The following is a 26,260-nucleotide window of genomic DNA, read 5'->3' as shown; positions in this document are numbered from 1 at the left end:
AAAGTGGGATGAGTGGTCTTCTTTTTATGTCCTGAGAGAAATACCAAAAAAAAAAGGGCCAATGAGTACACTTGAGATCCCTCTTATTCCATTTCGGCATTGGATCTCTTAGTAGTGCAGAACTTTGTATTCATATTTATGTATCTTTCTCTCTCTTTTACTAAATGACTCTTCAGAGTACTCTGTAAGCACATGACACAGTGCAGAAAGTTCTTGTGCTTTCCTCTGCTAAAACAGATTCACTTCACAATTCAGGACACAGTTTGATTCCTCACCATCCACTCTCCTTACCTTCTTGTGTTTGTAATAGTGCAGGTAACCATTATGTTTCAGCACAAACCACCTCTTTCTCCAGCCCTTCAGTATTGCTGATTGTGTTCGTTTGTGCAGATATCCTCGGCAGGTAGGTCTGGGAGTGTTGGGGTAACGGCTGATGTCTGACCCCACTATCATAGTCAGGATGTCAGGACCTAAAATATTACATGTGAAATCATAGGTCAAAACTATAATCCTGTCAATATTTCTGAATACCCATGTAGGGTAAGGAGCAAGAAGGCAGTATTCTATCCCACGCCCATGTCCTCCCAATGGAGCTTCTAGAAGCAACAAGGAGCAGAGCACCCAAGGAAGCAAATTAAATCAAGTGATATTTGGCCTTTTTTTAACACAAATTTAGGACTGAAACTAATTTTGTGTTGAGGACTAGAAATGGAGCCAGCTATATGAAGGCACCTCTAAAACAATTTTTTGTGATCTATCTTTGCAAGCAGCATCTTTGTGTATTTTATCAGATAGGACAAATGATTGAATTTCATTGCTTAAATGGGAGAACACAAATTGAGGTTTATCCAAAAATTGCTGAGAATGCTTTTAGGGGCACCTTCAGTCTCTGTCATCTTACATACGCTCTTGAGAATTCTTTATTTTCCATGCCTTGGAGTATTCTAACCTTTTCTGTACCACTCACTGAGGAGAGTGGCTGTTGGAGGCTAACATGTGCTAAGGCACCTGCTTATCATTTGCAAAAGGTAAGCACACAGAAGAGATGCCATATTGCAAGATTTAGGAAAAAAAAGTTACCTTCATCATCAATGAGATGCTACATCATAGTATTTGCTGACAGTATCCATGTATCTGTGATTTTGACCCTAAAGGGCCTCAAATTCTGATTATATCAATACTAAAGAGCAGGTGGTAATGCCTGAAGACAGATTGAGAAATGTGACTATGACACATTTTCATCTGCAAAACATTTGCTGGATTTCTTTTTTGGGGACACTTGACTTTGGGAATGCTGTCTATGTGCCAAGATTTAATCCAGAGGGTGTTCTCTGAGGAGTTAAAAATACCAGTAATCAGAGATTTATCTAGTAAAATACTCAAAATTCTCTTAAATACAACAGTGTGAATCGCACCTATATAACTAAAGAACATGGTACCTATCAAGTTAAATTTGTCACAGCCTTGTAAAAGTATTTTAATTTATTGAATTTCCCATGAGCCTTCATCAAAACTTTATCTTGGATAAATAAGAGAATGGCACTAAATTAATTTTCAGCATGCAAATGTGGCTGTCTTTGGGTTTTAGCCATCAGAATTCCAGGAAGAATATACATGACTAATAAATATCACTGACTCTTTCCACGGTGTTGTAAAAGGTTGCCTCATTAAATAAACTCCCTGATCTCCTGACTAGACTTCAAGTCTTGGAGAAACAGAAATGGCAGGAAGATGTGAAGTCTCTGAGGAAGTATAAGGCGTAAATAAGGCAACGGTGTCTCTGCAGTCACTTTCAGGGCTTTCAGAGTCACTTTCTTTATCACAGGAGAGCCAAAAGCATTAACGTCACATCTGCTCTTTGGGCAATAATTTGTGCATCTGTTTTCTTATGTGTTTAGAAAGCAAAGTCTAGATAAAAAAGTGACTTTGACAATACTACTGTATTAAATACCAATGCATTAAACTAGTAAATAATTAGGATTTCTGTTGCCTACATCACCCAGTTTATCTGGATGTATTTGGAGGAGGAAACCTGACCCATTCATTTACTTTATTGTGATCTCAGAATTACCTTTCCTTGCCAGATTGGCAGCTTCTGAATGTGGCATGCTGGTGACATCAGTTCCATTGACTGCTATCAGAATATCCCCAACTTGTAGCCCTGCTTCTTCAGCTGCACTATCTGTAATTGAAAAACACAAAACCAAAACGAAAAACTAAACCAAAACCAAAACCACCCCCCCCCAAAACAAACCAAGAAAATTACACCAAAATTTATTTAGAGCTAGGATATCAAGCTTTTCTATATGATCAAGCTTTTCCATCAAAACAAGCACCTGTTTAACCAATCAAGGATTATGTTTTGGGGCCTTCATGATGTTGACTTGGAGGTGGAACAAGTTGTACTGAGCCATCTGTTAATGAAGCTTCAGGATTTGGATACTGGTGCAGCACTAGAAAATCACTGGCAATGGAGGATTTAATTTAAAATGCCATTAGGATTTAAATGCTTTAAGATGCAAATAGGCATTTCAGTATCTGAGAGTTTTGGCCTGAAGTTCAAAGAAAGATCTGATGCAAAACTCAGTAGAGTCAGTAGAAAAAAAAAAAATCTATTATTCGGATGAGTTTTGAATTTAACCCCAAAACAGTAGCTTCTGTACCACTGTTTGTCTTTGTTGGTTAACAGAATTTGGACATAGCATTTTGAGGACTTTTGGCTTTAGGAAGAAAATACATGGTAAGTTAAAATGGTGCCAGTGAAGGAAGAACTGAATCAGATTTTTAATGCATCACTTCTTATTTCTTTGTTAACCACTGCAAAGCACATGCATTCCTAATAAAACAGTGCTCAGACACATGCCAGCCAGGAATGGAAGCAAACTAAGGAGGTGATAAATATGCTTTGTTCATGGGCACCAAAATGAAGTTACTTAAATCCCCGTTACAAATTTCTCAGATACAGTATCTATATTCTCCTTTGTAAATAAGCATTCCTAATGTACTGTGAGAAAATGGTTTTGGAAAATATTATTTCATGTCGTTAACATTTAATGTATACTTTTAAAGATTTTGTATGCTCTGATGCAGTAAATGTGATTCTTCAGTGTATTTCTGAGATGCTCAGAAATTGAAGGGATAAGATTACTAAAAGCTTAATAATAAACAGGCACAATATAGCCATGGTCCACCCTCATATGTATTACAAATCATTTTAAAATTTGCAAATGTCAGAAAATTTTGGGTTTTGCTGGCCTTGAGCATCCCATACCAGACTTTATGACCATAAGTGGTCTGTAAATTATTATTAAAATATTCATTATACAAACATAGAATGGTTTTGGCTGGAAGGGACCATAAAGATCATACAGTTCTCATCCCCTGCCACAGTCAGGGACACCTTCCACTTGGCCAGGTTTCTCAGAGTCCCATCTAACCTGGCCTTGAACTTTTGAAGGCATAGGACATCTACAGCCTCTCTAGGCAACCTGAGCCTGTGCCTCACCACCTTCACAGGGAAGAATTTCTTCCTAATGAAATGAGTTATATTCTGAGAAAACATAATTTTACTGTAAGTTTGTATGGAAAAAGCCTATTTGTTTTATTTTGTCACTGTTTTAAAGAAACTGCACTTGAAAACAACATAAATAAACAAAGGAGTGATATAAAATGTGAGTGGCCATACTTAATTTTAACTAGTAGGGATAAATTGGTAAATGTCAGAGCTATTATTGTATGCATGACCTATGATTTTATTTGTACTCAGGTAAAGAATTTAAAATCTGGCAGGCCTCTGAATTCACAGGCTTTCCCAGTGTTGTCAGGATGCTGGACAATCTAATACATAAGGCTGGTGATAGTGACAGAGCTATTCTCAGATGCCTTGCCAGAAGGCATTCACCAGCTGTCTTTGTATGGGATGGCATTTTGGATAATATCTGCTTTTTCAGTAAGAATCTATTACAGTCTCCTGTACCTTTTGCTCCTTATCTAATTCTACTGTGCCTGTTCTGAGATGCAGAGCAGTAGAGCAAGCAATGGTCTAGATTTGGATAAGCAAAGGTCTTAGGCAGCAGTAAAAGGACACTGACTGGCCATGTCTCATTCTCTCTGCTGCTACTCACTGATTCAGCTTTTAGCCAGATTTCTAAGCTGACATTATACTGACATTATATGATATCTTATATGATATGATATATATGATAATATATTATATTATATATACATATATCTGAAGCCAATGACTTCAGAGACCTTTCATCAGTGACTCCCAAAATCTTGGTCCTGATCAGAAGTGCCAACACCATTATGAAGCATGGTACAGCTCACTCCTCTCTAGAGGCAGAATCTTACATTTCTTCTTTGTGGGAACTCATCTGCCATTTTTTTGCTCTCTCGGGTTTTGGAGTTTCTTTTGTTGTTCCTCAGAATCATCACAACTTCCTGAAGAACTGAACAGTCTACCTGACAGATGGCTTGATGGATCCAAGCAGAAGTGTCCCCAGTCAATAAGATTTTTGGAAACATTAGAAGGAAATATTGGATTTCTGAAATACTAGAATCCTCCTTTTAATTTTTAAAGGCCTATTGTCTCCATTCATGGATGTCAGCCCACAAAAGTTTTAGACTTTACATGTGGAGGGAGGCTGAATGCAGGCACTTGCACAAGGTATGAATTGACATGGAAGGAGACAGAGCAGTGCATTCGGATTTACCCCCAGGGCTACTGGGGCACTAGGACAGTTGTTCATGAGCAGTTCATGCTATTAAACACCTTGAATCCACTAATTATGGAAATTATTGTGTACATTTATATTAAAAATTAATATAAAACAGATGTTCTATCCCATCTGGAGCGCCAAAAAAACTGATGCCTGAACAGGGCTTACCTAAAACAGAGGCTAGAAAAAGTCAGGAGAATAAAAAACAGATTAATTTAAATTAAGGCCTTTAAGGTGCATTCAGGACAGAAGAAGCATACTTGAGAGGCTACACCCAAAATGGATGACGAGTCATGAATTCTTCACATCTTATAAGTTCTGTTCATTAACATATCAGGCCTTAATCCTCTAATTACCCCCTCTGATGATGATGTCAATTACCCCAAATTGCTCTCCCCAGTTCACTGTTGTTTACATATTTTGGAGCCCTGAGGCAGCTAAAGTGTCCTTGGATTTCCAGCTTAGAGGAATTGTTTTTTCTTAAGATGCTGGGAACAGAAGTTTTAGCACTTTCTATGGAGTCTAGAGCTACACACTAAAACTAGAGATACATGAAAAATACAGATGTTAAAAATTCTAAGGCATCATTATCAGTGTATATAATATACTATTATATATTTATTTTTATACGTTTCCACAGGACAAATTAAACAGTACAAACACAACTTACTTGTGTCAACTTCAGTCACAAGGATAGGCTTTGAGAACTGGATCCTGAAACCCCAAGGGTAATTGCCAGTCCCTTTAGCGATCTTCACTGTTCTTTCTCGAACTGGAAATAGAGATACCCTTTTTCTCTACAAGTTCAGTTTAATAAGCAGCAGCCTGTTTTTAAAACTTTTTGTAGGCACTGAGTGTTATTGATTCTACAAATGATTGGGATGCTTTGAATATCACTCCTGGCTGTTTAATGCTAGTCCTCAGAGAGTGACACCCCTCACACTGCATTTGATCAAATATCATTCATGTTAGGCAACTGGCAGACAGCAGTTTAAATTAAGTGCCTGGACTTTGTAATTACGAGGTGGAAAAATACTCAGATATTCCACTCTACTGATGGTGCTCTGGGATTTTGCCACGCTTGAAGAAGTTACAGAATTACACTGCCTCTACGCTTATCTCTTGAGGTTTAGTTATCACCTTTTATCAGTTCCAATTTTGTCAAGTAATGCTAATATTTTGCAAGATAATAGCTAAATAAGAACTCCTTATTTATTTATTTTTTTAAATAATCTTTTAGATTTTTGGGTTGCTCCTTTTCCTGTCTTTAGCATAAGTGACCAGCATCTTCTCCAAAATGCTGATCCCCTGAAGTTCTCAGCGTGCCCAAAATAAATAAATTTTTATGACATTACCTGTTGCTCTAGCCAACTTACTTGCCACTGGTCTAGGTCTTTTGCTCAGACATCTAGGACTGTTATCTGGAGAGACATCATCTCCTCTGAAAACCCAGGAAGCAGAATGAAAATTTTCTGTATAAAAACCTCTGTCCTCATTTTCAGAACATAGTCCAAGATCTACTGATCGAGCATCCTCTGAATTTACTGTAATGATGATAAAACAAGTAAGAGTTATGTCAGTAGGGAAAATGCATGAAGAATAAGAAACCTCAGCCAGTCAGCATGGAAGAAAATGCCACAAGATCCTTAATAAACTGTTTGTAATGTTTCTACTGAGTTTCTCAATTTTGTTGGTGTTAAAGGAGAAGTCTGCAAGGATTTCTGAATATAAGATCACAGTGCTGGAGGCTAATGCACACTGAATAAGTGAATAAGAAGTGAAGTCTCAATTGTCAAAACAGGAGCTGCCCCTCTCTAAGACAAATCTGGCTTTAGCTAGTTCTTAAGCTATCTTATGTGGTCCATTTGATTAGGAAATCAAACAAATCTAGAAATTTAGCTTGAGTTCTGTGCATATCAGAAGACAAAAGGGGAGATGAAAAATATCTTACATGACAGGAGCATTGATGACCATTTTTGCTGTTTGCTTAATTTTTGCTCTTCCAGACATGAAAAGTTTTGTTAAAAAGTAGGTGAGGAAATAACAGTTTGGTGTTGTTTTTTTTCTTTTAACATAGAATTTCTGGCTAGTTTCTTCATAGGCTGTTGAATTTGTATGATGTGTTACCCTGAGGCTTTCCAGATTCATATTTTATATAAATTTACATTCACAATGTCTTGCAATGACAGATGCACATGGAGATGGAGGAGAGCTCTAGTTCGCTGCGAAAGTTCAGGCTCACAAGGCAATAGGATGTCAGGCATCTAGCTGTGTGACAGGATAGAAACACCAAGATGAATGTAAAGAAAAAGGCTGTGTAATAGTACCACAACATCCCAAGCAGACAAGGAGCTGGAACATCAAAGTTAAGATGGGATGGTGAAAGTCTTATATAAGTATATATCATCAGACACTGTGCTAATAGATAAACTGAGAAGAAAAAAACATCATGTAGCTTTCAGTATGAAATGCATGGTGGAATGCAGCTAGATTTAATGCAGCTGGAGGAAGGATCTGTTTGCTTTGTTTATCCTGTTTGATGTAAAACAATTCCCAGTTTGAAAACAGAGAAGATAAAAATTAACCTTTATTTAAGGTTATATTTGTTCAGGAAGCCACTTCCTGAATATATCTAAGTGGCAGTCCCTTGTAACTTAGAAAATGTGCTCTATTGTGTCTATCTAGAGAAATACTCCACTTGCACTGGTTTCTCCCTTATTATGCAGAAACTATGAGATTATATGCTTAACTGCATTAGAAACTACTAGCAAATAGACAAGTAAATATTACTATGCTCATATGTTTAAAGCCCATTTTAGCTTACTACCATGAATGCCTAAATTAAGAAAACCTAAACTAGTACCGAACAACTCGGTACAGCACAGTATCTTACCAGTTTAATGCTGAATTTTTGCAACTAAAATAGAAATTAAAATGTGACAAATAGGCAAAACTAGAGAAATACACACTGCCATGCTGACAGCATGGAATTATGCCAAAAATTTTCATCTCGAGTTTTCAGAACAGGTGTCAAACTGGGGTGTCACAAACAAGCTCACTTAAATTCCTCCCAGATGCTGGAAGTAAGCATACAAGGAGCTGCTGCTTCCATATGTCAATCAGAGTTGTCTCAAGTCTGCCAACATGAGGGAACAGTCTAGTTACCAAACCAGAAGAGACAGAAGTCTCAGGCCTGTGGCATAGTATTCAAAATGATTAGATGTGAGAATTTGTGTCAGAGCTGTCTACACAGCGAGTTTTTCTGGAGACCACTTTGGGTTTATGCCATGTGCTACCCAAAGCTTCGTCTCAAGAAAAACAATTCTAGCTCTTGCAACTTTTTCTTTTTTGACTTGATTTCTTAAAAATATATATATGCTTTCTTTATGAAACCAACACATGCCTGAAATAGTAAAATTTATGGTCCAGCTTTATATTGAAGGGACATTACTGTTGAAATCAAGGAACAGTTTACCCTGATGTATATAGCATCTAGTAGGTTTTTTGAACTCAGGTAGTTTGACATAGTAACTTTCTAATCTTATTACTATGGCCTTGAATCTGTTTTAGGGGCAAACAGTCAAAACTGCTACCAAAACTGCTATCTTTTTTATTTCCATGTGAAATGTCAGTCATTCTGCTGCTTTGTCAACAGGCGTTAAAGCCTTAGGGATTGCCTCAGTTACATGAACATAGGTGGCCAGTACCATATTAGATGCCTTAGCATATCCTGCTTGCTGCTCAATTACTGCTTCAAAAAGGTCTGGTCATATATCTCAGGTCCCTCTTGGTATTCAGGCTGCCAACTGAAATCTATGTTTAGGCAGTGAATTGAGGCTCTGTTGTTGGAGGACTTACCTCCTTGGTACAGAGACAGAACATATTTATAGTTCATTTACCAGACCTGCGTTGAAGTCTTACAGATGAGAGTCTTCTATAGGTTTGCATTTACCCTTCTTCAAAAAGGAGATTAGGCATCTACAAATAAAATTTCCTGCACCAAATCATTGTAGCACAAAATATTTTCACAGGGAAGTGCACATTTCTTCATCTCTAAATAGTATTCCTTACTCGATTAAAATAGCAGAACAGCAGGTGGGGCAGTGTCACGTAAGAAGTACCACATATGTTCCCCCCTAGATTATGCTGTCCTTGCTTGGTGGCTCCATCTGCATAAAATGCAAATTCACTAAGCAGTTAATCTTAAAAATTCCTTCCCATGCAGTTTAAGTTGACAAATTTCCATGTGGCAGGCTGACAGGCTTCTTAAAGACTCAGTTATGGGTCACACTGAACAACAATCTAGGCAACAAGTCCACATTAAAGTTGGAGCAGCAGGTTATTTTAGTGAGGAAAGATTCCCAGCTCAGCATGGCTTTGACGTAAGTAGATATCAGGATTATTATTTTTGTTATAACCTCAAACCTGCTGCCATGTTTGTGCCTAATGTTTGTCGTAATTTTTTTGAACATGTTCTACCACAAACATCCATGATAGAATCAACTTTTTTTTTAATCAGGTTCTTTGCTTAACCAAGGAGAGCAGATATCTCATGCTAGTCATGATAGTGACTAACACAGACACTCAGTGAACTGGAGATCAATTTCCTCAGATGAAAATCCTGTAAGAGTGCTAATCACACAAAGGGGAAAGATCACAAGTGTAAGACTAAAGTACTCACATGATCCCTCAGTGATTGTGCTGTTTATGGAGCTTCCTCCAGTTGAACTGCATTTTTTGCTGTCTTTGAACTGTTTCCGTCTTCTGGCCCACTGGTCTATTGCATCTTCCTGGGAACTGTCACTCGCTCTGGTGTCTTTCTTCAAAGGTAGCTTTCTGGTTTTATTCATTTCTGATTTCAAGTCTAAGTTATAACCAGATGTTGTTTGTGGTGAATATGTGACACTACTTATATAAGCAATTTTACTGTTTAATATTTCCACATTCTAAACACAAGAATAATCTAGCCAACATATAAATGAAAATACCAAATAATACTGAAAATATTCAGAAAGTATATATTTTAGACTAACTGAGGCCCTTTACGCAGAGAAAAATACAAGAGCCTTTAGTTAAATGCCTACATAGCCATTTGTCCATCACTATTTTAATATGAAAACTTGTAAATTGCTCATGGATCCTATTTAATGTGCTCCTAATTTAATCCTATTTAATACATTTTTGAAGCGGTCAATAGATATATAAACTCATATTTGAACATGAAGAATCTCGTAAGGCATGTATGAAGATTCTTCTGATTTAGATTTCTTTCTAGTTAAGACAGATTAAACTTACTTGCTGTATTATTATTTCAGGTAAAACAACTGGAAAACAGACTTTGTATTATATTCTGTTCTGAAAATGTGAGTGTAGCCACTGGCAAGGGCAGATAGAGAGGAAGTCCAACCTCAACACGCTCCCTGGAGGATTGTGTAGGTGGGCTCATGGTTGTCCATCCTCTTTCTGGCTTCAGGCAGATCTCCATCACTGACACTTATCATTGAGCCAGGGCATTCCAGGGCACTGTTCCAGACCATTGCTAAGAGTCAGGAAACCCTATCTCTTGCAGTGCCGTTGTAATGCCCTTCGCATGAGTCCTTTCCTCTCTGATAATCATGAAGACCCCAGAACACCAAGAGACTTCTAGATTGCCTCTCCTCGATCCTGTTTACCACAGTGGCATCTCCTCTCCTCTCTTCTAGATGTTCTCACTCTTTGCTGAAAAATGCCACATTTGCTTTCCAGTGTCACTGGATTACTAAGCTCAGGAAGTCCCACATTGCCCTATATCTTGGGAAAGTAGGCTGGTATTCTCCAGCTAAAAGTGGATTTTAATTCATATTAATGAATTGTAAAACTTTAAATTCTTTTACTACTTCCTGGATGTATACATTTATGCAATTAAGGTAGGGCCCTCCACAGCATTGCTAGGAATGAAGGAAAATCAAAATATGATCCTGGACCAAAAGAGGGCCAAAGTTACAGATTAGGTGAGATGATAGGTATGAGAAAGAACATGAGTAGATAATTCTTAGCAAGGGGCAAAAGGAAAGAGTGAATAAAACAAGAGAAAAAACAAAAATGAAAGAAAGAGCTACACCTCACTTCTATGCTGTGTCCTTAACCTCTTGAGAAATCAAGGGTTTTAGCATGCAGTTTTCCTTTAATATCTTCATTTAATAACTTGTTCTATAGAGATTTCAATTTCATGAATGCTCTATTTTATATATTGATACTGAGCTATTGGAATTGAGTTATTCATATTGAGAAATTGATCTATATAGCAATACGTATCTATGTAGTATATCTATATAGTATATATAGACTTCAGGTATTTTTTTATTTTCCATTACCAATGCCAAACAAGACAGCCATGGAGGTCATACCAGTCTATTTTGCAGGCATGGTGAATTAAAAAAAATTAAAAAAACTTCTGATGCTTTTAACTAGGATTATATTTGACATTTTTCCACAAGAAAATGTGTATTTTTCAACAGTACAAACCTTTTAACCGCCAAATCTGCTGGAAACGTTGCCTTCTGGAGAGATAAATACAAGATATATTTGCATATAACCTGATTAATATTAAAAAAAATTGAATTGTAGTGTTTGGAGTGATATTTCAAACACCCGCGTGTGCGTACATATTCATAATGTAAAAGGCTCACATTGTAGTTTGCAATGTCCCAGGATGGCTTAACATTTCTATAATTCAAAACACTCATTTTAAATGACCAGTTCTGGATATGAGTAGATGGGTTATAGACAGGAAGACAAGAAATTTTGAAAAATATTAGCTATTAGAAATAAGCCTATTTCATATGCAGTTTTCTCTTATATATAAAAGAGAGGAGAAAAGCAGGTTAAAGTATCTCTTATGGTCGTTGCATGAAAATGTTCAGCCAGAATTAAGACTGACGTACTTAGAATGCAGTATTTATACAGATTGCATGGATATGAAAACCGGATTTATGTGGTTTTAAACATTGACTAGAGCTCTGAGTTAATTTCACATGGCAACTGCTTTTACTATTACTTCCTGCAATGCTATTTGCTTCTGTCACTAGACGTTTAGAATGGGTGTATGGTTTCGTGTCGGAAAACTGCTTCTTGATCAAAGCTGCATTAATTTATTATTATTTTTTTTATTTAGGTTTCTTGGCTCTACAAGATGGTTCCTAGGACCCTCAGCAGAATAACTGCATATTATAACCCCATGGGCAAACATATAAAACGTCACAGTATAATTGCAAACTTTTAACGTACATTTATTTTCCATGGAGACAGATGTCACAAAAGCTCCTATGCAAAAGGTGTGTAAATGATGTTAACTTGAAAAGTCTTGTAACACCTACCTTTCTGACTAATCTGTTTGACTGATGATGGGGAGATATCTGCATTCTCATAATAATCTTCTTTCATTTCAAACTCTGACTCAACTTCCTCAAACTTGGATTTGACTAACAGAGGTAGTTGATTTGCTCCAGGCTCTCTCCTTAAACTATCATCAGTTGACTCTTTATTGCAAGAGTTTTCCAATCTCTCCTTAATGTTTGAATGTTCTGTGAAATTCTCTTTCTTTTCCTTGCATGCTGAAGAGGTAGATAACATGGAAGCCTGTGCCGAATTATTATGGCAATCAGATTCAACAAGGATATCCCCAGATATGTCCTGTAGCTCAGAAAAGCTTTCAAATTCTTTATCTATGTCATGCTCCTTGGGATCTAAAAGCAAGGATGACAGTGAGGATTTTTCTTGTATACTGCAGGTAAGGTTAGGTTCCTTTCTTACTGCAGAGCCAAAACATTCAGGTTGCAATGTAGTCTCACCGTGGATGAGTCTTCCTTCTACTTCTTCAGGTATCACTAGAGGGTCAGTCAGTACTGACCCTCTCCTTCTATTTGTTACCTCAGACTCTGCATAAGGAGGGTGAACATTTAACTCTAAAACTGAACACTGTTTTGGGATGCTCTCTGTAGATGCATAATTAGTACTTTCTTTGTCATCAATGAATTCACCTGAAGAGCTTCCAGCAAGTGGAGAGACTTGTACCAGGTGAGCTTTGTTCTGCCATTCAACATGCTTTTCTATAGGGTTGTACTCTGATTTCTCTTTATCTAAAGCTTCAGTAGACTCAGAGTCTTCTTCCCACATCGCTAGGTTTCCCAGAGGCTCTTCATGGCCATTTTCTTTTTTGTCATGTATAGTACCACTGGAATTAAGACTCTCCATTAATGTTTCTTCTGTTTCTTCACCTTGCCCCATACAGTCTGTATAGTCATTCAGTAAACAAGTGCCATCTAGACAGACATCTTCTTCAGGCTCAGATGGGTAAGTGGTAATATTATGATCAAATGACGTGAAAGCATATTGATAGGAAGACTTAAGACTTCTCAGATTTCTCAGTGAGGAAGTTAAGTCAGGATACTTGCAAAGCTCTGTCAGAGAGGAGGTCAAGTCAGGACAAAGTTCCTTATATTTGGTAGGAATATGTGAGTTCCTGTTACAGACATCTCCTGCTTTGGTCTCCTTAAGCAATACTTTTAAAGATGGCAGTGAATAAAAGCCAGAATCCCTTCTAGGGTGAACTGGTGATAGTACATCCAGGGTAGTATCTGGGAAAGACTTTCTTCTTGCTGTTTTTGGCCCTGTGTCTCTGTGTTTGTCACAGTTATTACTTTCTTGACCTACTACATTGCTTCTATTAGCACATTCCTTCTCATTGTTTGGGTTATGCAAGGTATTAATAGCTACAAGACAATTAGCAGTATTTATTTTTGAGGAAAATATTTTATCCTTTGAAAAATCTTCCTTTTCATTGGTGTGGTCATCATACTCCTCTGTATTAAGTTTACAGAAGTAATTTTCTTCCCCCCAAACACTCAAGGCTGTAGTAAGGCTGTCAGATTCCTTTCTGCTATTAACAGGGCACAAAGATACACCTTCTGCAATTGTATCCAGGTGCATTTTGTCACAGTCAGCAAATTCTTTAGGTGGAGGGAGAAGTGTATATCCATCTGGGAATGTATAATTTGCTTTTTCATGAAAGCTAAAAGATGATTCACAATCTGTGTTACACAATGCCTCTGTTACAGAATAATCTGTTTCACTCCAATATGTATCTTCATGTTCCCTGTTGCATGCTTTTCTCTGTGCCTGCTCACCAGCTTTGATGTTAACCTTGAGGTTTTTCTTTCTGCTGGTATATTCCACTTGAATTTCTTTTGTTTCAATGTTCATTTCCAGGGAGGCACTTTTGTTGATGGCAGTTTGAATTTTATGTTTAGATGATCCCTTATATTTCCCCTTGTGTTCTGCTGAGTGGTCAGTTGAAGGGCACTGGTACTTTGAACATTTTGAACACTGACTTTTCTGGTATTGTCTTTCATGACAGCGTTTCTTGTTCTTTGAACTTTTCCTTTTTTCATCCACAACTTTTGTTCCAGAATCAAATAAAGAAACATTCTTAATTTCTACTTTCACATTAAAAGACCCACATTTTACTTCTGCAGAAATTTTTCCAGGGGCCAAACTAATGGACTCTGAAGAGTCTGGCCTGCCCCACAGTGTAATTTTACCTTTGGATGAGGCCCCTGACTCACCAAAAGTTACTGTGGCTAGGATTTCATCCTGCTGAGAGGAGACCATTTTAGGAGGGCAGTTCTTTTCCTTCTTCCCTTCTTTTTCACTGTCTGATACATTATCAAGGTCTCTATCTTCAGAAGCATCTGAGCTACTCTGATTCTTGTTTTCATGATCTTTTCCATCTTCTTCAGCACACTTTACATCCAGTGGCTCTGTGGAGTAAGACAGATTCTCATGTGCTTTATTTTTAAGGCTTCCTACATTTTGCTGGCATTTACAAATTGGTGACAATTGTTCATCTAATTTAAGGAGAAAAAGGAGAAAAAACATATTTCCTACGATTTGGTAAGCAGTTTCATAAATGTATGATTAGCTTTGAGACAATGTTCCTAGAAAATACCTTTGCTATTTTAAGATGTAGTGTATTTTCCATGACATTATTTTTTAGTTTCAGTATTGACTTGTTCTGTTATAATTGTCTGATAAATAACGTGAAATCAGATAAACATTGTGGGCCACCTCTATTCACTCTGATTTGAGAAAATCAATATATTAACACTTTTAAAAAATAAAGTTTTATTTTTGTTAGGTGATAAGGTATTCTATTTGCTTATAACAAGAGCTGCATTTTAAATTTCTTTACTCCTCCTTGTATTTACTTTGTTCCTGTGAACACACTGCGTCAATCAATATTCCACTGCCTGCTAGCACTTTGGGATAAATTCTGTGGAACTGGCTTTTATAATCCTTTTACAGATAAGCAAACAAAGGGATTGATTAATATAATCACAATCACACAGATTAGTGGCACATTGCCAGGAGATTTAAGCCACAACTACATGTCCAAAGTAGAAGAAAATAGTGTTTCCTGGCTGTACTAGGCAAGATTTCATGGCATTCACATAATGACACAAAATTCTGTCTTGTGTGGGCTTTTTTTAGAATAGGTCATGCGCGTTAGAGGATAAGTTTAATAGTGACATCTACCTGAAAAGGATTAGAACAAGCTATTAAACTAAGTCAACACTGAGATTTACATTAAGAATGATGAAGTTTTGCAGCAGTTGAACAACAATATGTTTGGAAAGCCTTTGCCAGAAATAGCTTAGGATAGCAGCTTAACTGAAACAAAAAAACTAGCCTCACCAAGACATTACCTGTACGTACCCACACTTAACTGTAAATATTCCCAATTTGAAAAACAGATTTAGGCACAAAGGTGAATTTCTGTCTTGATGAGTAAATAAAGAATAGCCACGTGTTTCTGATGACTTTATATAAAATATTTTTGCAAACTTACCTTCTCTGGAACCAGAGCTCTTTCTGCTCTTGAAGCTTTTTCTTCTTTTTCTACTCATTTCTAAGAAGCATGGGTATCTGTGTTCTACTTTTCTGTGCGGGAGGGAAAACATTGGATAATGAGAAAGCTTCTCTGGAATAATTTTGCTCTCTAATTCTTTCAGGTTTTCTAACTTGTTATAACTAAAATTAGAAAAGTTCTAAAGCAGGTACTAACACATTTATTTCTTCTTTTGGTTATTTAGGAAAAATTTTGAAGATTTTCAAATAATAGCTTAAAATCAGGATTTCATGGTCTTAGCTATAGGACCTGAACCAATACTCTTTGAAGTCTGTGGAAGGTTTGAGGAGTGGGTGACCTTTCACAGTCTATTATTTTATCTGATTCTGATTTTTAGAGATTAATATTTTGTTTTAAGCATTCATTTTAAATTCAATCTTATTTATATATGTAATGAAATACTCAATGATTGTTTTCTTCTCTTGAGAAGGGATTCTTTGAAGTGAGAAGTATTGGAACAGCTCATACATTATGGGTGTGGTCTTGAAAATCAATAGAGTTATGTTGGGAAAAATCAACTGATTACAAGTGTTATTAGTTATAACTGTCTTTAGATTTTTACCAGAACATGAAATATGTCATTGTGGAAGGAGCAGGAGTGAATTCTTAAGGCTATAAACTTACCTGGTATAATGAGGATGCATGAATCTAGTTGTAAGTGTTAGGATAAAGCACTTTAAATGATTATATTGACATTATAAGACTCACGTTACATGTCACTGTATGCAGGGATACACAGCTAGCCAAACAACTGGAAGAAATTCTTTCAAGACACAGTCATTGCTACTTCTGAAAAGCTTTGTGTGAGGCCCGAATGACTGAACATGCCAGTGTACATTCATTAGCTGGCTGCAAAATGCAGGCATTATCTGTCTTTTTTGGAAGACATTCCAGGGACACTGTGAAAGTCTTGTACTTATTTCACAGCAGGCACTTCAGAATGTTTACATTGTCAGTTCTCAGTATGATGCTATACCTCTACTTTTTCCAGGAGTCTTTAATCAAAGCTTGTCAGACAGCCAAACCTGCCAACTGAGCTCTGTTTGTCAGAAGAGTGAGCTTAAAATGAAATACAAGGCTTTAAAGGACACAGAGGCAAGAACTGTGACTGAAACTTATTTGTAGTGTAGGGTTGAAGGGAGTTTCCATCAGTTCTGGATAAAAATAAATATTCTCTTAAAGAGATGCATATGCAAGTATGCCAGAAGTATCAACCTCATATTTGAAGTGTGGTATGTAAGATCTGCAGATTGATGCATGTACTTATGACTTAAGGAACAGCAGTGTAGCACAGAACAGTAATGTGACTGTTGCAGTTGAGGTTTCAGTTATATTTCATTAAGTTGAAACTGAGAAAATGTTTTTCCTTCCAGGAATTCCCTCAATTAAACTTAAGAAAGATGTTCCACGTTCAGTTCCTTCCCCTTCTCTTTATCCTTCCCCTTCACCTTCTTGACCTCCACGGTTGTACATCCAAAATACTTGCATATTACTTTTTATTGTTCCCCAGGGATTCCATTTTCACGGGGTTTTCTCCCTATTCTACAGTCAGTAATTAAACGGTTAATCTCAATATAGGGAATGTGATTTCTAATTGTCACTGCTAAAATGCTGTTAAAAACTATCTGCAGATCAAGACCAGCTGCCTGTTTTACCTTAGTTTCTCTTTACATTTGATGGTTACTTTTACAGTTGTATGCACCCCAGATTAAACAAATTCTGATTTTTACTGAATGCTGAATGCAACATAAGGCCAGAGATACATTTAATACACGAAGTGTTTATGGTCTTATTTCTAGGGAAGAATAATAGGCATATTTGTAATCAGCTAGCAGTGGATTTAAATTATAATTGGCTTTGGGGATAAGGTTTGCATGGTTCAAGACAGACTAGAGAATAAAAAAGTACCAAAAATACCAAAAATAATCACTACAAGGAAGGTGCTTGAATATTAAGCAGATAGAAAGCATAACAGTTATAAAGAACAGTTATAAAGAAAATCACATTAATTTCAGTTTCTCCTAATAGTTGCAATGTCTGTTTTTCCATGTTTTATAATGGTAAAATATCATTTGACTTTGCAGAAGAAATTCTATGTTTAACACGACCAGTACTTCTACTCACTGGAACACTCTGAAAGTACTGAAGGTAGATAGTGTTGGTTCCCTGCACAACGGGATTTTGGGAAATGATCTAATACCTTCTAAAATTTAAAAGTCTGAGAAAGCAGCTGTGAAACCATGAGTAGAAATAGCCACAGGTAATAGCTGTTTATAGAGGTAGGATTACAGATTTTGCTTCATTGTTGTTGGGGGACACTGCAATTTTTTCTCCATTCCTGTTACTAAGCAACAAATAGCTGGGTGATTAGAGCCATCAATTCTTTTGTAAGAGACAAAAGGGAGCGCTGGGCGGGGCAAGGGGAAAGAAAGACCTGGCCGTTGGAACTGGCACTCTCGTCATTGTCATTGGACACCAGGAGGAGAGGCTGCTCTTTGCTTCTGGCTGTGACCACAGGAGATTCAACTGTGTTCTGTTTTCTCCTCCTGGCTGGGTGAGCTTTAATTCAACCTCCTTCCCACTGGGAGTGCACGTTTTCCCGGCTGCGTTTTCTCGCAGCAGCTGCGGGGGAGTCCGGCTGTCCTTGCTGCCCGCCTGCCTTGCTGCACGAGACTGGGGTGTCTGATGTGACTGCGGAGCCCTTGCTGCCTCGCTGACTAGCCGGGGAGAGCCAGCCCTTGCCCCCTGCCACCCTGCTCGTCACTCTAAGCTGCCTGCCTGCTTCTCAGCCTGCCCGCCATTACCAGCTGCCTGAGGCTGACCTGACCCTGTGCCACAGCGCCACCTGCAGCCGATCGGGAGTCATGGCACCCCCTCTGCCCTGCCGGGAGCTCAACAGCGCCCCTGCTGCTTGCGACCGTGATTACACCACATGGGAAAGTGCTCGGCAGCTCAAAAGTCATCTGCCATTGGTTTCTGGGTCTGTTTGTGGTTGCTATTATTGTTCTTGCTTGTTTATAGATACTAGTAAAGAACTGTTATTTCTTTTCCCATATCTTTGCCGGAAAGCCCTTGATTTCAAAATTAAAATAATTCAGAGGGAGGGGAAATCACATTCTCTGTCCTAAGGGAGGTTTCAACCTCTCTTAGCAGACACCTGTCTTTGAAACCAAGACAATTGTCAAAGATGAGACGTATGATATATGTTAACAGGATGATTAGGCTGTATCTTTTTTAAGTAATTTCTGTAATTGGTAGGAAGTAGATCAAAATTATGATTATTTGCACCGTTCACTTGTCATTAATTTTACCAGCTCTAAAGTTTTTGTGAGTAAATCTATCATCTTTTGGATATTAATTATAATATTTACATGTTATTGATTTTCTTGTACCTGCAGTGTGTTTGATTGTTGATACCCTAAATTAAAAAAAAAAATTAGAAAGAACTTTATGATGCAGATAATTTTGCTGTCCATACTACATTTCCATATGTTAAATTATCCTTTCTTCTCTAAGGTCTACCACATCAGGAGAGGCACCAGTTCTTCACTTATCATTTATTTTATCCATGGATTGTCTTTGTCTATTCTCGTTTCTTTGGTCCGGGGGCTGAGATATGCGAACAGAATTAGGAATCTCATCACCTTCATTTGCAATCCTACTCATGTGAGTAGACATATTGATTTGAGCAAGGATTAGCTGTATGCATGAGCACTGCAGGTTAAGACCTTGCCTTAGGGACTATTTTGTCCACTGCTGGACGCTAGATGAACACCAGCCAAATTAGCTTAGCTGGAAATAGAGGCATTCAGCAGTTGCCTGGATGGAAGCCAATGTCCATTGACATAGTTCTCTATGTGATAGGTTGTTCTTACTACAAAGACTGGTGCTTGGGTTGGCTCAGAATAACAACCTTAATTTTGAGTAAAAGATCACTCTAGAAATAACTTTGTATTTATATTTATATCACACTATAAATATAGGTAAAGCTCTGTCTAGAATGTGTTCATTTTCATTGTGGAAAACGTGTAATGCTGTATCTTTCAGTTGAATGCAGCTGATGATAAACTGTGACAATAAAAGCAAAAAATATTTCTCTAATGAAAGCCTTTGAGTTAATCCTGTTATGCAGGAAAAGTTGCCTTAAAAACAATGTTTGGAAGTAAATTTGAAAATACAGCAGTCATTTTACTTTATGATTATATATTATGTAGTGGAGATTTAATGTGAAAATACGTGTATTCTTAACTTTTCCAAACGAGCATGTTCAGTGAACCCACAAAGATGAGACTGTCAGAAAAGACAAAGTGAAAAAAAGAAAGGAAAATATGGAGAATGTATTTGCTAATGCTGAATTGGAACGTGATGACACAATTACTGTGATGACACAACACATTTGCAAAATATTTAAAGTTCTTTCAGGACAATATAAATTATCCTTTTAGATGATAAGTTTCTTATAATTCAGTATCTTATGTTCTAGAAGGTGCTGCTATGAATACATCTCCACTGAATTCTACAGTGCTCAGACTCTAGAACAATGATGTCACAGCATCACAAAACAAGCCTTTCTGAAACAAGAATATTCTACTTTTCTTTCCTTCTGTTTCAACAGCATGAAACCCTTCTGATATGTTTCCTCTGTTGGAGGACACAGAATCCTACTTTTTGTCCCCTTTGTCCTAGACAATGAATTTTATTTTCATTTATTTCCATTGTGTTTCTTGGTATTTCACGATCTTCTATTTCATATTAATCATTGCTTTGACTTTGCTACTCAAGTTACCAAACTATTTTTGGCCTAGTCTCTCACTGATTAGTTCCTCTCCTCTAATTCCTCAAGTTCGAATTTTCCTTGTGAATTATACAATCATAGAATGGCTCTGGCTGGAAGGGACCTTAAAGATCATCTCATTCCAACCCCCCTGCCATGGGCAGGGACACCTTTCCACTTGACCGCATCCAGCTTGGCCTTGAACTCCTGTGGGGATGGTGCATCCTAAACATCTCTGGGTGACCTGCTTCAGTGCCTCAGAGGATAGTAACTGACACAGTTAAAACCATAGAAACGAAATAGAATTTTCCAATTAATTTGAGGTTCTCAAACATCTCTAGGCAAATTGTAAAGTTTATTAATTGACTTCTTATTATTATTCTCTGTACTGTTGTGTTTTGTGGCATATGCCCTACTTTAGCTTTCATACATTGAGGTTGATGCTCCACATAGATAATTTACAATGTCATCAGAATGAGGTGTGTAGGTGAGTCTTGTAGTTCCACACAGAGTAGGCTAAAAAAGCTCATCGATTTACCTTTCACTTATCTAATTGCAGTACATCTTATTGAAGTACCTTCTCATTTTGCCTTTTTCTCTTGAACCAGCTTCCACTTGTATTGTATTAGAATAATTTCTGTACATCCATTTCTGCAGTATTGTAGCCAAAGGAAGTTTTTCATGTCAAACACACACATGATGTGTCATCAAAAATGCCTGTCTTAGCAGTGTTTCCCACTCAGCTGGAATGGCTCTTATCTTCATTTGCTTGTAGTTTCATCTACGCATTTTCCTGAAAAGAGTGGTCTTTAAAAATGTGTCTGCAAAATGTCTAGAAAAAAGGAAGCAGGCAGCCACTTACAGGGACTGTAACAGTACCATATAGCACTTTGAAAAATTAATAAAAATGTGAATTATATGTTTGTAAAGATTCAGCTTCCAATCAAAAGGAACTCAGCAGATACACAGTAGTATCTACTCAGCTCTGAGAATATAGCATCCAAATGAAACACAAAAACATGGGACAGTGAAATCAATCCATAACAGGTGTTGTACTAGGACCCACTGATCAACCATTTTATTTCACAAAATGTGCTGTGGTACTTCTAACGAGCACATCAAATCAGGATCTTCATTTTTCAGATCACAAAAGGATTGCAAACATCAGTCAATATTTCTTCAGTTCTGATTCAGAAGGAAGGTGACTGTCTAACCAACTAAGAATATCACATATGCCATAAACCAGCATATTTAGGAAACCTAAATTCCATGTAATTAGATTTTGCATTGTTTTTGACTTTTCTGTAAGCAGAAAGGGACACAATGCGAAGTGTTGAATATAGTTTGACCAATCTTTTGAAAAGAAATTATAGGTATATTATTCTCTCCATTATGTTAAAGCTGCCTCCCTGCAGGCAGGGCACTCTTCACTTTAGATTTAGAAAATATTTTAGATTTTTAGAAAACAAGTAGCAGTCAGTCAAATGTTTTCAAGATTATTTTAACTCAGTACTCAGAATCCAAGTGCCAGCAAAGTTGTAGTAAAATATAGATCAGCAATCACGGGCTGAATTTATACAGGCAATTCTGCCTTTTTAGGGAGAAGTAATGTCACAGGTTTCAGCTTTTAAATTCAGCAAAATCATATGTAAAACTCATTTCCCATAAAGCTTCTGCCTACTTATTAAGTTATCTTGTTTTTTGGTTAATTATTTTGAGCTTTTGCAACAAATGAAGAAATAATGTATCAATAAGGATAAACATTTATTTCAGATGTTGGAGATACTTAATTTCTGTGCCATTTTTGGTTTTTACCTTTGTTTAAAAATGTGTACTGCCTTACACTGCAACAGACTAGCAGGTAGCCTCTGTGCTGTAAATGGTCCATCTAGGATTCCACCATAGTTTCAACACAAGTACTAAATAACATGTATTTCAACTTTATTGCCACAGATGTTAATGTATTTATTATCATATAAGTAAAAACATATTTATAAACAGAGAACAGAGTTTATTATGCATTATATCTCTTTTCTACTGCATAAAATAACTTTTCTACATCAAAAGCCCTGGAAACATTTTTTAAGAATCACATAAACTGCCATTCTGTTTACACTGTTGGACCTCTGCTGTTCCTGTTTTAAAGACCAAAGGAAAACCTCCAAAACTGAATAGTAGCTGGATTAGCCTGTTCATGTCAGTAAGCTTGTCAGTCTGATATTTAGAGTGCTATCTGTGGAATTCATGCTTTGTCAGTACCAAAAATGACAGCAGGTAAGTGAAATACCCTCCAGAAATGATGCAGCAATTAATGATTAAATTAGCAGAAATCTCACTACAACACACAACCATATTCAATAAAGTAACAATTTCTATAGTCAAAGATGTTACTTGCAATGAAATACTGTAATTCTTTCTCAGTCTCTGAATTACTTCACTTTTCTTGAGTTGTTCATCCATCTTAACAGAAACCGGGTAAATTCAAAGTATTTGCTTATACTTGAAACTCAGCCCACCAAAAAAACCCTGCACAGTAGCACTACACTGTAACAATTTTCTTTGAAAATGAAGTAGTTTTTTTATTTTCAAAATGTCTGGGACTATAAAAGATGAGTTACAATTATGTAAGAAAAATCTTCCATTGTTCCTAGAATGCTGCAAGAGCAAAACCCACCACCCTATCCTAACTTCTAGGTTTTGATTTCTGGTGTCTAAAATTGGGAAACTCACCCCATAAGACACCATATTTTATGACCATGCAGTTTGCAGGGCCACTTTCTCCAGATGATCAATTTATACAAAATAAATAAAGAGTAATTTGGATTTAGAATGACAGAAGGATTTAAGATGTTTATTTCATACACTCTCTTTTAATTTTAGCAGAGGTCTTGAGAAAATACCTACATTTCTTAACAGAATGTTGAATGCTTCTCTCCTTGGAAAGAAATAAGGACGTACTTTACCAAAGGTAGCTTAGTTTGCAGGATGATGAAATAGTAGGAGAAAAGAAAATTACCATCCAGCCTTATTTAAGTGCTGCAAACTGAATTTGCAAGGTTCTCTACTCAACTTGTAATATTCCTTCTTGACTACTAATGCTACTACTGATGGTGTCTTAACACAGCACTCCTCTTATTCCAGTGTGAAATACTGGCTGCAGAAAGATGGTACTTCTAATAAACCCAAGTTAATTCAGGTAGGCTTTAATTTCCAAAATTATACACCACTACATTTGAAGTACTTAAATGCTAAAATATAACAACCAACACAGCCTTGGGAATCAAATATCCATCTTAAAAATCTCTATAATTCAGGAAAACTGTCCTATTTTCTCACTGTGAAAAAAATCTGCCGAGTCTTCACATTTTACAAAACTAGGGTTTTAACTATTAATACCTACAGAAAAATACCTAAGAGTCTAATTTAAAGAAAGAAAGTTTATACTTACCATTGCTATGAGCCAATATTAATTTCCCTCAGATGCCTGCTGTTATGGACAGCTACAGTTTGCTTTTCTAAGCTCATGAAGGATGGGTTGACTGCCTTGCTAAGGCTTAATAGGGTAACAACTTCAAATTTTTTTTCCCCTTTAGACTTACCCCCTTCTGTACTGTCAAACCCAGTCACCAATGATATGCAGTATATACATATCCTTCAAATCACTGAAGCAATACAGGACATAAAGGACTGCCTGTTACCTACCTCTTTACAGCTAAAGCAGATAATAAAAATCACAACAAAACTTACCCAGTGGTTACAAAGTGCCAGCTTTGTCTGAAAAGTCTTAAGTAGTCAGATTACCTAATTAAAATTAAAGATAAAAGAGGGAGCAATGTTCACGGTCTTGCTCCACTTCTTTTTCTATTTCTGTCTGTTAAGCTCAGAATCTGATTAGTATATTTAATTCCATGAAGCATCGTGACTGGTCTACCTTTAATCAGCCTGTTGACATCCACCCCTTTTTCCCTCACATGTTGCAGACTTCAAGGTAATTATTTACCCACTTGCCAGTGCTCCTACACAAAAAATAATGCTTGTATTACAGAATGAACACTGGAACGATTTTATTTTTCACATGTTTACATGTATTCACTATGAAAAATGAGTTAAAACAACTATGTTTATAGGGACAAATGCAAAGTTTGTGAAAATATCATCACCAGTACTATACTTACATAAAATGTCATTACATTGCATGAGGTAACAGCTTCATTGGAATGATCAATTTTGGTTTGTATTAAAAGACCTAATTATCTTTCTCCACTTTATTAAGCTACTATTTCTATCATTTGTAAGTTATTATAAAAACAGTTAAAATACATAATATTTTCAAATTCTATTCTGAACAGAAGGTAATTCTCCATTGTATGCAGGCAAACTGGGATTAAAGGTGTCTCCAGAATTGTCTGCCTTGTACATCTAATGTCATGAATACTCTTTTTGCTCTGGTACCCTTGTAGAAGCAAGGGAGAAAAGAGAGATACCATTATTACACAGCACAGAAAAGAACACACTATTTTTAGTATTTTAAGTAATACTACTCTCTTAATGTACTGCATTAACTTTGTGGCAAGAAACAGACTGCTTGCAAAGCTGCTGCTGTCTTTTAGATAAGTCAAAGTACTGGAGGTGCTGCCCTGACCCACTCCAGTCAGAACCCCTACATTGTTCAACTGCTGCTAAATTTAATTTGGCACTTTCTCAAGTTGCTGTAGTTGATGAACAACCACAGCATTTGGCTCTTCAATTTGACATTGCATAAACTGCAAAAAGTAACTGTCCTTCAGAAAATGTATAGGTATTTTCAAACTAAAACTCAAGCCTTCACCTATGAACAGGGCAAATTAGGCAATAAAAAGCCAGGAAAATTTTTCCTTCGGATAGATTAAATTAGTCAAAGTAGTTTTCTTAAAGAGGAGAGATTTCTCTTCTTCCCTGCAAATGGTTCATCTGATGGATAGGGGAAAAGGAAATGAAAGCTTCAAAAGGTTTTTCAAAAGCCTGGCTTAGATTTTGAAAATGTATAAAGACTAGAAATTGCTGACACACTGGAAGCTATTAGACTTTAAAGATCAATAAAATATTACTCTCAAAATATTTAATGTTGTTTCCTTTGTCATATGATTATTTTTCTGTTTTTCTTCATGCAGGAAAGTGAAAATTTTCAATTTACTTACTAGCATTGTAATTGCAGATATATACCTTTATAGACATTTTCAGATTAAAAATTAAGCAGATTATTAATATCAGCATTTGTTATGGACACTGTGTTTGGAGTGTCACTGTTACAAGCACATCTCTACAGTGACTCACAATAATTTTCTGCATAAAAAACTAGTATTCCATTGTGTCTTAGACATGTACCTTTAGTTACTTCGAAGTGATATACCACTTATTTTTATGCTACCTATATTTGCTCTATGCTTTATCCTCCCTCTTCCAACTGCTCATTACTCCGTTTTTGCTCATCTTTCTAAATGTGTAATCACTAAGTAGTTGAAACTTCCTTTCATTGCTTAGCTTCCACGACCATTTGCATACTTTCCAAAGCTCTTCTTTACTCCTATGAGCAACCTGCAACCAGGCTTCCTTCTGTCCTACAAATTTTTAAAAGAGGTTAATGCCACTGATAACATGCAGTCCTGCTATAAGTGTGGTCCATAACAACTTTTCACAACTTCCCTTCTCTTTAAAAGCAATTCTTAACAGAAGCAGTGTCTTGCTTCCTTTTCCTTTCCGGACAACTCAAAAGATAACCTGATTGTCTTTATTTTTAGGTACGGCTGAAACAAGGGAGAGAATGAAGCAACGTAGTATGTC

The 26,260-nt window shown here is 36.7% G+C and overlaps 1 protein-coding gene across 3 annotated transcripts in view; it reads right to left on the bottom strand.

Annotated features, from left to right (window-relative positions):
- Positions 1-26,245, bottom strand: part of LOC146424373 (uncharacterized) — a 41,282-nt gene extending 15,037 nt beyond the window's left edge. Inside the window, exons 1-8 of one of the 3 annotated variants that reach the window (XM_085043668.1) lie at positions 21,018-26,245; positions 15,607-15,698; positions 12,077-14,605; positions 9,403-9,585; positions 6,098-6,265; positions 5,392-5,493; positions 2,072-2,182; positions 292-470 (exon numbers count right to left, since the gene is read on the bottom strand). In XM_085043668.1, coding sequence (XP_084899794.1) covers positions 292-470; positions 2,072-2,182; positions 5,392-5,493; positions 6,098-6,265; positions 9,403-9,585; positions 12,077-14,605; positions 15,607-15,698; positions 21,018-21,085 — 3,432 coding nt within the window. In that variant the 5' untranslated portion in view covers positions 21,086-26,245. The remainder of the gene's footprint in view (positions 1-291; positions 471-2,071; positions 2,183-5,391; positions 5,494-6,097; positions 6,266-9,402; positions 9,586-12,076; positions 14,606-15,606; positions 15,699-21,017) is intronic. The other 2 variants (XM_085043669.1, XM_085043670.1) reach the window with 2 other exon arrangements.
- Between the last annotated feature and the right edge of the window lie 15 nt (positions 26,246-26,260).

The sequence above is a fragment of the Lichenostomus cassidix genome, chromosome Z (genome assembly GCF_008360975.1).
Source record: "Lichenostomus cassidix isolate B80296 chromosome Z, HeHo_3.0, whole genome shotgun sequence".
In the NCBI taxonomy this organism is placed as follows: Eukaryota; Metazoa; Chordata; class Aves; order Passeriformes; family Meliphagidae; genus Lichenostomus; species Lichenostomus cassidix.
This window is presented reverse-complemented; position numbering and strand designations above follow the sequence as displayed.